Source organism: Cryptomeria japonica, chromosome 11 (genome assembly GCF_030272615.1).
Source record: "Cryptomeria japonica chromosome 11, Sugi_1.0, whole genome shotgun sequence".
NCBI lineage: Eukaryota > Viridiplantae > Streptophyta > Pinopsida > Cupressales > Cupressaceae > Cryptomeria > Cryptomeria japonica.
Genome location: NC_081415.1, coordinates 277,638,729 through 277,653,690, shown reverse-complemented (window position 1 = coordinate 277,653,690; position 14,962 = coordinate 277,638,729). Strand labels below are relative to the sequence as shown.

At 34.8% G+C, this 14,962-nt stretch overlaps 1 protein-coding gene across 1 annotated transcript in view; it reads right to left on the bottom strand.

The window, feature by feature from the left end:
• The window catches only part of LOC131068569 (uncharacterized), a 43,180-nt gene extending 29,122 nt beyond the window's left edge, over positions 1–14,058 (bottom strand). The window contains exons 1-2 of the mRNA XM_058003795.2: positions 13,784–14,058; positions 5,676–5,859 (exon numbers count right to left, since the gene is read on the bottom strand). Coding sequence (XP_057859778.2) covers positions 5,676–5,859; positions 13,784–13,907 — 308 coding nt within the window. The 5' untranslated portion in view covers positions 13,908–14,058. The remainder of the gene's footprint in view (positions 1–5,675; positions 5,860–13,783) is intronic.
• Positions 14,059–14,962: the final 904 nt, after the last annotated feature.

Here is a 14,962-nt window from a genome sequence, read left to right as displayed (position 1 = left end):
GTAAAGGTTTGGATCAACATCATTTTTGCAAAAACCCAAACCCACTAAGTATCTATCAATTCTTTCATACCAAGCCCAAGGAGCCTGTTTAAGACCATATAGGGCTTTCTTCAATTTACACACATGAGACTCTTTCCCATGAATCACGAACCCCTCAAGTTGCTCGATGTAGACTTCTTCTTCAATCACGCCATTGAGAAAAGCAGTCTTTACATCCATCTTATGCAACTTCCATCCTTTCGCTGCTGCAATAGCAATGATGGTTCTAATAGAAGTATAGCGAGCAACAGGGGCAAATGTTTCTTCGTAGTCTATTCCTTCTTGTTGAGAGAAACCACGAGCCACAAATCTAGCTTTGTACTTTTCAATGCTGCCATCAGCTGCATGTTTTATCTTGAACAACCACTTGGAAGATACAACAGACTTCAGGGACCCAATCAATTGCATGTACATAGTAGGGTCCACAAGATCTAAACTAGTTGCAGTTTCATCTCAAATTTTGAAGTCAACTCCTTCTTACATCTATTAATGAGATGATCTTCTCTGGTAATAAATAGATCGTCAACATAAAGTACCAAGATCAACATATCACCATTGAATACTTTGAAGTAAAGGTTTGGATCAACATCATTTTTGCAGAAACCCAAACCCACTAAGTATCTATACCAAGCCCAAGGAGCCTGTTTAAGACCACATAGGGCTTTCTTCAATTTACATACATGAGATTCTTTCCCATGAATCACAAACCCCTCAGGTTGCTCGATGTAGACTTCTTCTTCAATCACGCCATTGAGAAAAGTAGTCTTCACATCCATCTAATGCAACTTCCATCCTTTAGTTGTTGCAATAGCAATGATCGTTCTAATGGAAGTATAGCGAACAACAGGGACAAATGTTTCTTCGTAGTCTATTCCTTCTTGTTGAGAGAAACCACAAGCCACAAATCTAGCTTTGTACTTTTCAATGCTGCCATCAGCTACATGTTTTATCTTGAACAACCACTTGGAAGATACGACAGACTTCCCTTCTGGTCTAAGCACAATATCCCACACATTGTTCTTGAGAATGGATTAATACTCTTCGTCTATAGCATCTTTCCAAACTTGTTGATTTGAGGCTTCTTCTACACTAGATGGTTCAAACTCAATAAGATTACACATTAATGCAACATAACCAGAGAATCTTTGTGGTCTTTTGCTTTCCCTAAATGTGCCTCTAGGAGCAGCAAATTGTTATGCTTCCTACATAGTGTTTCGTGCCCAAAGAGGTCTCTTTCGAGACAACAATATCCCTAGGCCCATCAGTGGGATCTAAGGGTTCAATTGGATCATTGCTTATATCAAGTACTGTAGACTCCCTCTGAACCTCAGGAGTATGGTCAACATCCATGTTTTGAGGAGTCTCATCATCTATCTCCATGCATGAGCCCTTTGATTTTCTGAATGCAACATCTTCCTCAAATGTGACATCCCTGCTAACCTCTATTTGTTTTTGACCAGGAATGTAAACACAATAGGCTTTGGAGGTTTCACTGTAGCCTACAAATATTCCTCTCTTGCCAGAAGGCTCCAACTTGGTTCTCTTGTCCTTGGGAATATGACCATACACAGGACAACCAAATATTCTCAGGTGATTAATATCAGGCTTGATACCTGAGAAGGCTTCTTCAGGAGTTATATTTTGTAATATCCGATGAGGTCATCTATTTTGAACATACACTGTTGTTCTAGAGGCTTCTGCCCATAGGAAAATCTGAAGGTCTTGATCATGAATCATAGCTTTTGCAGCTTCAACTATAGATTTGTTCTTCCTTTCAACAACCCCATTTTGTTGAGGGTTGTAAGGAACACATTTCCCTCTTGATCCCTGCCTCAATACAGAAATCACGAAAGCTACCCGAGGTGTATTCACCTCCATTGTCAGACCTTAGAGTTTTAATTTTCTTTCCAGTGATATTTTCTACAAGAGCTTTAATCTCTTTAAACCTACCTAGGACTTCATCAGACTCTTTAGACCTTAAGAAATAAATCCAAGTCTTCTTAGAGTAGTCATCTATAAAAGTTACATAATACAAACATCCACTTAGGGATGGAATTGACATTGGACCACATAAATCTGAATGTACAAGATCTAGTATTTCTTTAGACCTACTTTCACTGCTATGGAAAGGACTTTTAACATTTTTACCCATAGCACAACCTTTACAAGTACCATCATTTACATGAATGAGTTTAGGAATACCTTTTACCATCTTCTCCAAAGATGGAAGAGCCCTGAAGTGAAGATGTCCAAGTCTTTTGTGGCAGAGTTCGCTGGAACTTGCAGAATCATGAATAAGTGCTTGAACTGGGAGAGTGGAGAGTTTGTATAAAGTCTCATGTCGATTTCTGATCACACGAGCAGTCTTGATGCTAGAGTTCTTAGGCCAAGCAAGAACACTTCCTTCAGAAAATGCAATTTGATATCCCTTATCCTCCAAGGCTGAAATGGATACTAGGTTCCTCTTGATCCCTGGAACGAACAATACATCACTTAGGTGTAGAGAAACTCCTGATTCAAATTTTAGAGATGTAGCACCAATTCCTCTTACAGCATAGCATGCATCATCCCCAATGATGACTTGGAGATGTGACTCTCTCTACTAAATTAGAAAGGTACTCCCGATGACCAATGATATGTCAAGAGGCTCCACTATCAATTAACCATGTATCACTTTCCGTAGGAACATTGCTTGATAATGCTGATATGAAAAGAAAACCATTGGAGCTATCTTCAACCTCCTTTTGAGATGAGACTTCATTGATGTTTGCTCCTTGATGATTAGGTCTCGTTAAACAATCCTTTGCAAAGTGACCAAACTTGTCACATCAAAAACACTGGATGCGAGAGAGATCTTTCTTCCTCTCCCTAGAATCAGCTGCAGAATCTGATTTGAAATCTCTATTCTTTTTGAAGTTGCCCTTCTTCCAATACTTTCGCTTCTTGGTAGATTGAGCGGCAAGAACATGTGTATCTTCATTTTGAAAACTCTTGACGATTCCTCTAGCAATCAATCTTGATTCTTCTCGAATACAATCTGCTCGAAGTCGATCAAACTTAGGTAATTTTGACCTTCCACTTATGCTTTGAATAAATGGCTCCCATGAATGAGGCAGATCATTCAAGGCTAGCATGACAAGGTCTTTATGTATCACTTGATCCCCAATTGCGCATAGTTGATCTCTCAATTCTGAAATTTTCATAAAGTAGGTGATGACTGAATCTCCTTTTGCCATCTTCACTTGGTGGAGTTGTTGTCTCAAGGCAAGAGCCCTACTTACGTTGTTAATCTCATATAAACCTTCCCAAGTCTTGAACATATCTCTTGCAATTGTCATCTTGGAGATGAGAGGCACCAAGTGATCCTTCACGGAGTCGATTAATATCTTCTTTGCTTTGATGGCATTTTTCTTGAATTGCAATTTCTCCTCATGATCTTTAGGTTCAAATAAATCCTTTTCCTCTATAAATTGAAGAAGATCATTCTCTTCAAGTGCAATGAGCACTCTAAACTTCCATGAGGTGAAGTTAGATGCCCCTTCAAGTCTATCTTCGACTTTAAGACCATTCACCATTTTCGAGACTTAGAGATACTGCACAGCAGGGAGAGAGAGGAGAGAATACTTAGAAGTTGTTTAGAATCTAATCACGATCTTCTTTCACTGTGGCTCTGATACCATGTTAAATTTTATGATCAGATTAGGTGATTCAATAATTCACACAAATGCACAACTATTACCCTGGGAAAACCTTCCTCTTGAAGGTGAAAAACCCAGCAATCAAAGAGGACTTTATTATCTCAAATGTGTCGAGGGACTTTACAAAGAAATTTGCTTCACTCTTAAAGCTATATGATAGTTCAATATGGAGAATATCTGATCTGCATTAAGGAATAGAAATTCCTTTTTTGATGCTCAACCTGTTGTAGATAGTCTTCTATCTGCCACACACTATCAACAAACTATTATATGAATCTTCGATCTGCTATGCAATATTCACGTAAAGTCTGCTATTCGATATCAACGGACTGTGTTATATGAAATCCACAGGCTGAGTGATCTACACGGACTATCTGCTGAGTCTTCGGTATGGAGAATGATCCAAACCTTCATAAGTATCCCGATCAAATGAGCCTTCAACCATCATGACTCCTCCAAAAGTCGTCTTCCATTCTAATGTTATAGTTTTGCATTGGTTAAGTTAATTACCCACCGGTTCCTTAATCATGACTCCTAGAGATTGACGGGATTTATATAACCCTTCATATAAATGAATGATTATATTTATACAAATCGTGTTTGTTCTTTTAAGCATTTTTATATTCAATGATATAATTTGTCTAAGGCCAATAGGCCAATGAGGCAAATTATTTATGTCGTTAGTCATGAAGGATGTTGACTGAAGCTATTTCATCAACAATATCAACTTCTCTACATAGCTCCTCTTGTAGTGTTTGAACTTGTCACTGGAGGGCCCTAAAACCCTCTTTTTTCACAACAGCATTTCATCCACCACAGTTCCTTTGTAAAAGCATATTTGTCACTTTTCTCATAGACCCAAAACCATAGTCCTAGTGCAAACTACTTCACGTTCGATGATCTATTCACACACTTAGGAACTTTTGCTCCAACACCACTTGATGAAGGGTACTCCCCTTACAAACCCAAACATCCAACAAAAATAGAGAAATACGCAGAAAATTGCAAAAAAGAAACACTTGTTTTCTATTATCCCAATGAAATTGCACTACAACATTTAGAAAATAACATACTACAGCCACATGGACTTTCTCATTACAATAATTTGCAAGTCAAAGCCACAAACTACAAAACTGGAACTATGTTCTATAACCCGCATTCACCTTCTTTATCTGGAATGTATAATCACCTTAGAATGTTCTGGAAAGTGAAATCCCCTGTTTTTTAGCACCAAAAGCCTAACCTACCACTTTCTCACCTAATAAAATATTTTATTGGATTTTTGGTAGTCAAACTTCTGGGAGCCATAACTTTCAAACCAGCTATTGGATCTTTAATCATCATATATTGTCGGAAATCTTGTGAGGAGACCTACAACAGTCGAGTGTGCTCAACTTTTGAGCCCATCTAAGACCTCAAAGGCCCTCAAAATTGCATTTGAAGCCGTATTGGAGAATTTTTCCAAAAGAATTGAAATATCTCTTACATGCCACAAGATATTAGGATAATTTTTTCACCATTAGCTTCAATTCACCATTCAAGAGGTCTGTGTAAGATTTCATGCAAAACTGCCAACTTACTAAAAATAGCAACCCTGCCAAAAATAGCCTTTATTGAAAAATTAAATGATATTTTTAGGTGATGCAAGATTGCTCTTACAACTTGGATGCCCCTGCATCAAAAGGGCATCAAAATGTGACCAAGCAAGTGTATCTTGTTGTATGTATGGCTAAATGATGCAATTAATATCCTATTTGTATGTATGGCTGAATGATGCAACTAGAAGACACAAAATCTAGCATTATAACAAATAAATACCTCATACATTGGATCCATGCGAAGGCATGCCTTAGATTAGCAAAATATATTAGTATACAACCAATCATTTCATACCATACTTGCTAGAACAGATTCAAAAATAAGAAAAGGAGTGCACACCATGTTGATGCATAGCCTTCTGGCACAACTACATCCCCACCAAGTTCTTTGAGGCTTTCCATTATCTGAGAATTGCCAGGTTTATCTGCAACTATACTAACTGTTGTGATCCCACGTTCCTTTGCCAGCTTGATAATAGCTTTGCTAATATCACTGTCTCCCTCATTTTGTACTAGGGCCTCGCCTGCCAACACAGTTTAGATAGCATTAATGTTAAGAACATATTAAAATCCTGGAAACAATATTTTTACCACCATGAAAAAATTGAGACTGGAATGATAAACACTTACCCCTTTCTAAAAGCAAGATAAGATTCACTTATATGTCCAGTTCAACATATAGCTTGCACATTGATTAGCAAATGTTTCTTTCTTGTAAAGCAGTGTACATACTTTACCAATTTAAGGAAATTGATATGTAGATTAAAAACCTCAGTGCCATTGTATTTAATTTTGAAAGAAATCACTGTTGGGCTGGGATTATTTGTTTTGAAGTTTGAAAATTGAAAGATAAGTATCCCTTATCTCAGATGTTTTCATTTTGGAAATTAATAAAAGCGTTCTTATATTAAAAGTGCTGTAGTGCTTAGAGGTAATACAAGTTATGATTGGAGTAGAAAAAATTCATATTACTTTATGGTATCAGTAAATTAGAGCAAGACATCTTCTACGTTCTCACAAAAATATCTCTGACTCTTCTCATTATCATTAATAAATTACATATTTCATTGCCGACTTAATTATGTGCTTGACAATCATTTTGTTTTCTTGGACGGTGCAATATTTATTTTCAGTTCCTACAGTAGGCTTGATGATTATGCCTTAATGAATAACTGCTTCAGTAACCAACCAATAGAGAGTTAGTCAAATGTAAGGGTAAGAATGTTTACTTGTCAAGTCCTTCCTGTACCAAGCCTTGCATTGCCCGGTACCTGATATAATAAAGCTATTGCTTGAACACTCGTGTTAGACTTATGAATGTAATTAAATTTCTGCCAACAGTGTTCTTTGGTAGCATAGAATTTTGCAGTAATCAGTTGAAATGTCTCTCAGATCATGATTTCAAAAAAGAAAAAACTAGTTGCTTACCTTTCTCCTTTTTCATACAAATCTGCAACAAGAATACAAGCATAGGTAGCAATTATTTAGAAGATGTTTCTAGCCTTATTGCCTTTTTTTAAGTCTCTTCTAAAGGGCTTTCCAACAAAGAGTAAAACTATTACAGAATTATGACCACAACATACCAAACACAAGTTCATTTATTAGCCTCTATTCAAAAAGAGCATCACTAAGATCAGGATCTTCGACAACAAATTTATGCATTTAACTACATTCATCCTTGGTCATCACCTCCCCACTGACTTCTTTTAAATTTAAATAATCACTTCCATTGATCATCTTCATAAACATGAAAATTTGAAAATTCTGCAAAAAAAAGTTCTTTTAGAGTTTCTTTGTAATAATCTTCTCATAAACATGATTATTCATCAATGAGTAATAACCAGTATTCAATTTCTAAAGCTTAATTCACAACAAAGGCAAAAATGAGGCTTGGATACAACTGCTATGTCACCATCATTAGCTTTCTGTTATAAGATACAACGAAGAACTCTCTGCATGAAAGCTCTTTTTGAAACATTTTAATTAAAATATATGAAGTTTTCGAAATAATTAACATAAACCCACATTTGAAATAGAAACCAACAATTAAATATTTCTGAATCTGTAGTCTCTTTATAATAATCTTCTCATATACATGATTATTCATCAATGAGTAATAACCAGTATTCAATTTCTAAAGCTTCATTCACAAAGACAAAAATGAGGCTTGGATACAACTGCTATGTCACCATCATTAGTTTTCTGTTATAAATTATAACGAAGAACTCTCTGCATGAAAGCTCATTTTGAAACATTTTAATTAAAATATATGAAATTTTCGAACTAATAAACATAAACCCACATTTGAAATAGAAACCAGCAATTGAATATTTCTGAATCTGTTGTAGAATCTGAAAATAATAAATGATGACATGAATAAAATTGTGGAAAGTGCAAAAGAAATCAATTCTAGCATTGGTGAAAAATATGAGTGATGTTTTAACACTAAAAATGTACAAACAACAAATGCACTGCAACTTTATCGAGAGGCTGTAAATGCCAACTCGGGCTTAAATCTATGACAATGTGGGTGCTGCTTTGGCTTAAATACAGTGACACTGTGAACAACCTAACCATATGCTTTGTGCACAAAAATGGCATACTGTACCACCTAAGTATCTATTTATAACAAAGGTTCACCACAATCTACATGCAGGGCCTGCATTTATCACTGTGACAAAGGTTCATCACAATCTACATGCAGGGCCTGCATTTTTCATTTGTCTTTGTTCTTTCCCTCTCCACAAATACCATCTCTAGAAATCATATGTGCGTTCACAATCCTTTGATAGTTATGGATTTCTTCTCTATCTTCAATTTAATGTCCATTCCTTTTCCAATTTTCAGTTGTAATTTTGGGGATTATCTGCTCATTTACGATTTATAAAAAAACAGTCCTTGAACCTGTCTTAAATATATCATTTCTATTATTCTTGAGGTCTTTGATTGATCATATAGGAAATGACTTAGGACTACACCAATTAGAATTCTTACATGAAGCATGCCTCTATGTTCTTATTTAAATCTAGGTCCTCTTTTATGGAGTCAGTGTGTGGTGGATGTTCTGCCTTCTCATGCTAGGAGTCCCACCCTTCATTCACATCCTCCCCATACTAAACCAAATCAGCCACATCTGAATCCTGAATCTCCAGATCAGCCTCTCAGACAGCCCTTCCATAGAAAAGGCCACTTCCACATCCCTAGGACCTCATTCATACTCTTTCGACTTTCAGATCTGATGTTTCACAAGAACTTAGTCACGTACCTAGGGGCAATCTGCTAAAATACCTCGACGAGCATGCTTAGAGTCTGGTCATTTAACCAAACTTCCAAAAATAAAGATAAAATAGATAAAATCTAAAAATGGAATCCCTAACTAAGTGGTCTTAGGGCCCATGACCACAGCCTACAAAAAAATTTACAAACTTGTATTATAGTCATATTCACCAGATAAATTGTCAAATTTTACTCGTAAACAGGAAAAGGAGTCAAAATGTCTAGACTCTACATCCGTGAGCCTTAACCTTATAAAACATTCTATAAATGTGAGTTTTGTGACCAGTTTGTTAGATCCCTTCTACTTCTAATTTCTGTGTTGCCCCCTTTATCTGTCCCCTAAGCTATAAAACTATATGTGAAAAAAAAATAAACTGGATGATGATTTTCATTTTTGAAAAGGGTCTAGGAAATTGTCTTAGTACCCAAGGACTCAGCTTTGGCTTTCAGCATGATATTTGGCGTTATTCCTAAAAAATCCAAAGCTGAAAACTGAGAAAAGAAGCCGAGTCTTGTGATCTTCAATTTCAGTTTTCAGCTTTCTAAAGCCATCTTTGCTCAAGGTTTCCCAAATGCCAATTAACAAAATGCGCCAAAAAATTTTTAAATAGCTAAATCACAAAGAATTCAACTTGAGCATTTCAATAACTATTAAAAAGGTGATTTCTGAAGGCCAGACACAAGGAGATGAAGATTATAATTGACTAAGGCAAGTAGGCTTTGGTAGACATTTTACAACAAGAATTCTCAGAATATCCCATATCCGGAACCCAATGAAAGTGAAAACACATTCAACCAAGTCGAGAGGCATTCAATCAGCTTTCCCGTCAAACAAAATGGATTGTCTCAAATGCCCTGATCAATGCTTGTTAAAACAAGTAATAAATGTGACAAAGCAGATTGGTGAACTATAATACACATAGCAAAAGTACAGATTACATGTCATCAAATAGCCACAGATGTATCACATCAAATGAATGCAGTGGAGCTTGCCATTTCAAGCTTTGATTTTCACATGACATAAGATACGATTGAACCTTGTCATTTAAAAATGGTCACTTTCATGTGAAATAAAATTAAAGGGGTAGCTCCAAATCTATGCAGAAACTTTTAAAATGAACCCAATGGATTCACAAAAGACTATGAAATCCTCAAAAACTAAAGTGACGAAGTGAAAGCGATGGAGCTTACACAGAAAAAAGGAAGACTGTTGAATCACAGATTGACAGAAAATTAAGGTGTTAGAGACTAAGAGAAAAGCTCGCACTAGTAATCTTAAAGCATTGTTATGAGCAAATTCAAAATAAAATCATCCTCAAACACAGGAAAACCATAAACTATTTATCAAAATCCAAGAATGTGCCTGTCACAAGCAGAAAAACTGTCATGTCCCCTCCTTGATAATTATATATAACCTAAATGAAGTAATTATTATTGATTAATATAATAATTATCAACAAATGATTACTTGGAATCATTAATATTTATTTATTTATTAAATATTAATTAATATTTTTGAAATATTTAAATAAAATAAATTAATATTATATGTGAAATATTACATATTAATAAAATAGTGATATTTAAATATTTGATCAATAACAGTGTAACTGTAACTGATCAATAATAAATTAATAAGTAAACATTCCTTAATCCTTATCATAACAAATTACAAAATAATTAAAAAACAAATACAATAATAGAAAACAAATATTCAATAAAACAATATATAGCATTCATCCTAATCAAGCAATAAAGTTAATTATTAAATCAATACTGACTGCTGGTGTCAGAGATTGTCCCCTCAACAATAGACAGTGATATTCAGCAAGAATAATCAATATCGATTATAATAATCTATATCACTATCGATGGAGTTGTGAAGAGGCACGAGGTAGAAGATTAATAGTAGCAATCTATTATTATGACTTTAGAAGATAACGATTAGGGAGGAAAAGACTAATCAGTATTCATGAGATAACTAACTATATGTTATGCGGTGAGATTAGCATATAATGAAAAGAAGCAAGCATTGGATATGTCTTTTGGGACGCAACCTATCGTTGCGTTTTGCAAGATATAAGGAGGCGATCAGACTCACTTCAAGAGGGGGGGGATCTTTTCTAATTATTCCAGGGAAATCTGCTCTACGTTGAGTGATTGCCATTGGCATTGTTAGTTGCATATACAAAAGGAAAGAAAGAGAGATAATATTGGCAACCATCGAATAGATTGGAAACTATTATGTATGGTCTGTGCAGTAACATCCTTGTCCCTAGTGGTATGTATAGGAACGGTCTTAGTATCTATAATATAGAAGGCAGCTGATGTTGCTATGCAGAATTTAATAATATTATGAATATTAATAATGACATAATAATTATAACTTACTGCAATACGGGTAACTGCTCTGCAGTAATATATATATTAATAGTATCTGAGAATAGATAAAGGTATATATATATATACATATATATACATATATATATATATATATACAGAAACGGTGCTTTGATCAGAACAAATAAATCTGAGACTATACATCAGATTGAATAATCAATCCAATATCAGGGAAAAGATTATGTTATCATTAATTGGATTTGTGTTAAGAGAGTTTGGTCTCCTAATCAATGTAGATTAAGTCATATTATAGGTATACAAGAAGGTCATATGAAGAAGTAAGAAGATTATCTTATACAGTTGGATATGAATAAGTAGTAGGATGCAGAATTGAATGAGATGTGCATTGATTTCCAAGACAGCAATAAGGAGATAGATTGCAGACTTAGGAAGGAGTTGTATGGGAACATTACTTCAGATTTAGAGCGAAGTGTATGAACTCCTAGCAGATTCAAAAGAGAGAATGAACAGACAAATAGCAGATTAGATGAGAATAATATAAGGGGTTTGAGATCATATTCATGACAAATTTATGATCAGGTTATATCAAATATAAGGAGTGTTATAACAGATTTGTAGTGAGGACTTTTATAGCAGAATTGTAAATAGCATCAGTTTATGGGAGATTTATGATCAGCATAAATCCATTGTCAAGACAGAGAACTATCAAGATAAGTTGCGTCTTCCAAAAATTGGTCTTAGCATTATGATTTAATTTTTAAATATTAAAGTAAAATGTCTTTAGAATCAATGAAATTATATTTATAAATATTACAATTCTCACTTTAAGTTAGAATTGTTGTTTCAGGAGTAAAATCAAGGTAAATCCCAAATGGGGACATTACAAAAACAGCTATATAAGAGGTAGGCATATCTGACCAAAAAACTTGAAGATTGAGTAGGAGATGATTGGGAATGCATAGGAGATTGCAAAACATGTGTGATAGCCAAATACTTGCACGACAAGTTAACCACATGGAGATGATAATTTCAAAAAATCACGGCTAATTTTTGGTGCCTTGGCACAAGTTATGTATCTGATTTACAGTGAATTTCGCATATAGTTGAATGGCTCCTATCTCATTACAGGTCAAACTTACGGGCTTTATTGAGTGAAGGAAAAACTTGGGTCTCAGTTGATGCTGAAGAAATCGGAGCTATGTTGGATTTGCCTAAGAAGGAAATAGATGATGCAGATAGCCATGAAACAAAGCTGTTTGATATTGGAGTAGCAGGGAGACAATGCAAGATGTGTTGCCATACAAGGCAATTCATTTCAACATAAAAATGTTTGATAATATTAATATCAGCATGCTTTCACAGGTGTTTGGATTATGGAATGGAGCATATCTCCATCAACTGATGATTACTTTCATTACTAATTACTAAATTATTGTTGACAAACTAGGCATGAGAACGTATTATTGAGCTATAATAATTGCAGAGAACGTGCATCTATTGATGATAAATGTCCAAATCAACAATGAATTCACATAATTTTGTCTCGAACTATTTATGCATAATCCACTATCGTGAAAATTTTGGTGGGTTGGAGATTTCATGCAAGTACTCTGAGGCTATTCACGAGGCCAAACATATGTTGCAGTTGAAGTCAAGTATAAAGGATTGCAAATTATTTGTTTAGGACCTTAGGTTACTCCTATGGTGTATATTTTGAAATTTTGTAATAAAATGTTGAGGTTCTGAGATGAAGCAATCAATAAAGTGTACCCTTAAGAGAGCAAGAAGGTCACATTCCTATCTTGATGTTAGGATTGATGATCAGGCCGTACACCCTGCCCAGATTTGTGGCCAATAGAATTTTTGCTCTTAAGTTGTTCAGCAAGAGGCCTTCCTTTTACGTTGCTATTTGCAGGATGTGGTGTTATCTTTTTTCACTTGTTTAAGGTTTACACATTTTGTTTTTTGGGTTCACCCCTGTGGTTAGGATCTGTTACAGTTTTAGTTACTTTTTGGTTTCTTCCAGTTTCTTGTAGCTCCTACTTGCTATTGCAAGTTAACAGAACACCAAGTCTGTTGAATATGGCCATTCATAGCTTTCATATAATCCTTTATTTATAAGCTTTACCATAAAAGATGCTTTTATTATTAATAAGCATAAAATCACCGCCAAACGGAATAAATTCCATTGTACAGGTTGAAAATTTTTTATCTGCATTGTTATGGAATTTGAAATTGGGACAACCATATCAATAAGAGCTCCACCTTCTGGCCAGATAACCTCACAACACACAGAATCCATTGACAGTGACCTGCATTATTATATGTTTTATTTCTTTGCCAGGTTAATTTGGGCAGAATTAAAAGCGATGTAATTTACATTGCCGGTTGATCTTGTATAGCTTTCTAAGTTTAAAAATTAGATCACGTTGCCACAACTTTGCCAAAAGGATGAAAATTTGGTCAAAATTTGTCTGCTCTAAGCATTACTTGAAATAAAAAGTGACTGATTGCGAAACCAGCCTAAGGATTGTGGTTTTGAAAAATTATGCCAATGAAACATACGAGATCTAAAAAATTCAGCACAAAATGAATAAAAATTGAACTATGAATAAAATTCATGATTTTATTGACGAACGTCAATATAAATCACTTGAAGTCACAAAATTAAGAATTCAACCCAAAAAAACAAAAAGCCTCACGAAACGAACTGCATTGTGTGAAAAGTTTTATTTGTACTCGGACATCAGAAACCGTAAATTTTCAGAGTATAAATGGCATTGATTAACCCTAACCAATGGAGTCCCTTACCATGTTTAAGTTTGAGGGAATTTAAGATGGAGGAAGCGATGGTAGCAGAATCAGAAGCTGCCGCACTAGCGCTTGATAGCCATCGAACTCCTGCAACTGATAAACACCCTCGCACAGCCTGCATTTTTCCCTTCTCACGCAAAACAGCCAAACGCAGTCCACTTTGCCCCTGCCGTCGAGCCGCTTCGTATTTGTTTTTTGTCTCTGTATTTTAATCTTTTCCTTTATTTTTTTATTTTTATATTCCTCATTAAAGTGCACTTGTGAAAAGATGAATGATGAAGAGGTTTCACAAAATTGCTGGTTTTATATGAAGATTTATCATAAGAGAGTGGATGTGAAAAACTATTTATCAGATTTTTTAATTTTTTTACTGAAGAAGATTTAACTTAATATCATATAGATGCTTACAACATGGATTTTTTCATTAAATCAAGTGTCTTTTGATAACTATTAGATTTTTAGACTATGATCTCGTCTTCATAATTCTTTCATTCATTCATTCAATGAACATTAAATATTTTTATGTAAGTACACATATTTTAGATGCTTTTTAACTTTTCTATGTTAAATCTTCTTATCTTAAACAAAATTATTAAGAGTTAAAAATATATAGCTAATTTTTCAAAAAAATTGGATGATATGGAAATTTTTAGAGTCAAACAAATAAATTTGGAACTTCAAAAGTGAAAATGGTCATATAAAACAAAATAAGCATAATCACATAACGGATAGAATCATCAAGTCATCAATTTAATAAAAATAAAATAAAGTCATTACAATTATATAATAAGGGCAACTCTAATAGTGGTTGATCTTGTTCACCATTCACTCTCCACCTAGTAGAATCATGCCATATTCAATGAATTCCTAGAGAGTAAGAGCAATATTATCTCCTTCCTCTGGATCTTCCTAGGGCTAGTTCTTCATAGTCCTCGGTGAAGATATAACAAGAACCAATTGAGGAAATTCCCCTAATCTGGGGATCCATCCACATCATTGAGAGGACAATAAGAGGGATGCAAAAGTGAAAATCGCCCACACTAGTAGCTAGATGATGGAGCCAGAAATGAGGTCTAATTAGAGTGTTGCCTAGTCAACGATAGTGGTGAAGGAGTGGAGGCTCTTTTATAGTTGTGTCAATGATGAAGTGATGAAAGGACTTGCTTGCCACACTTG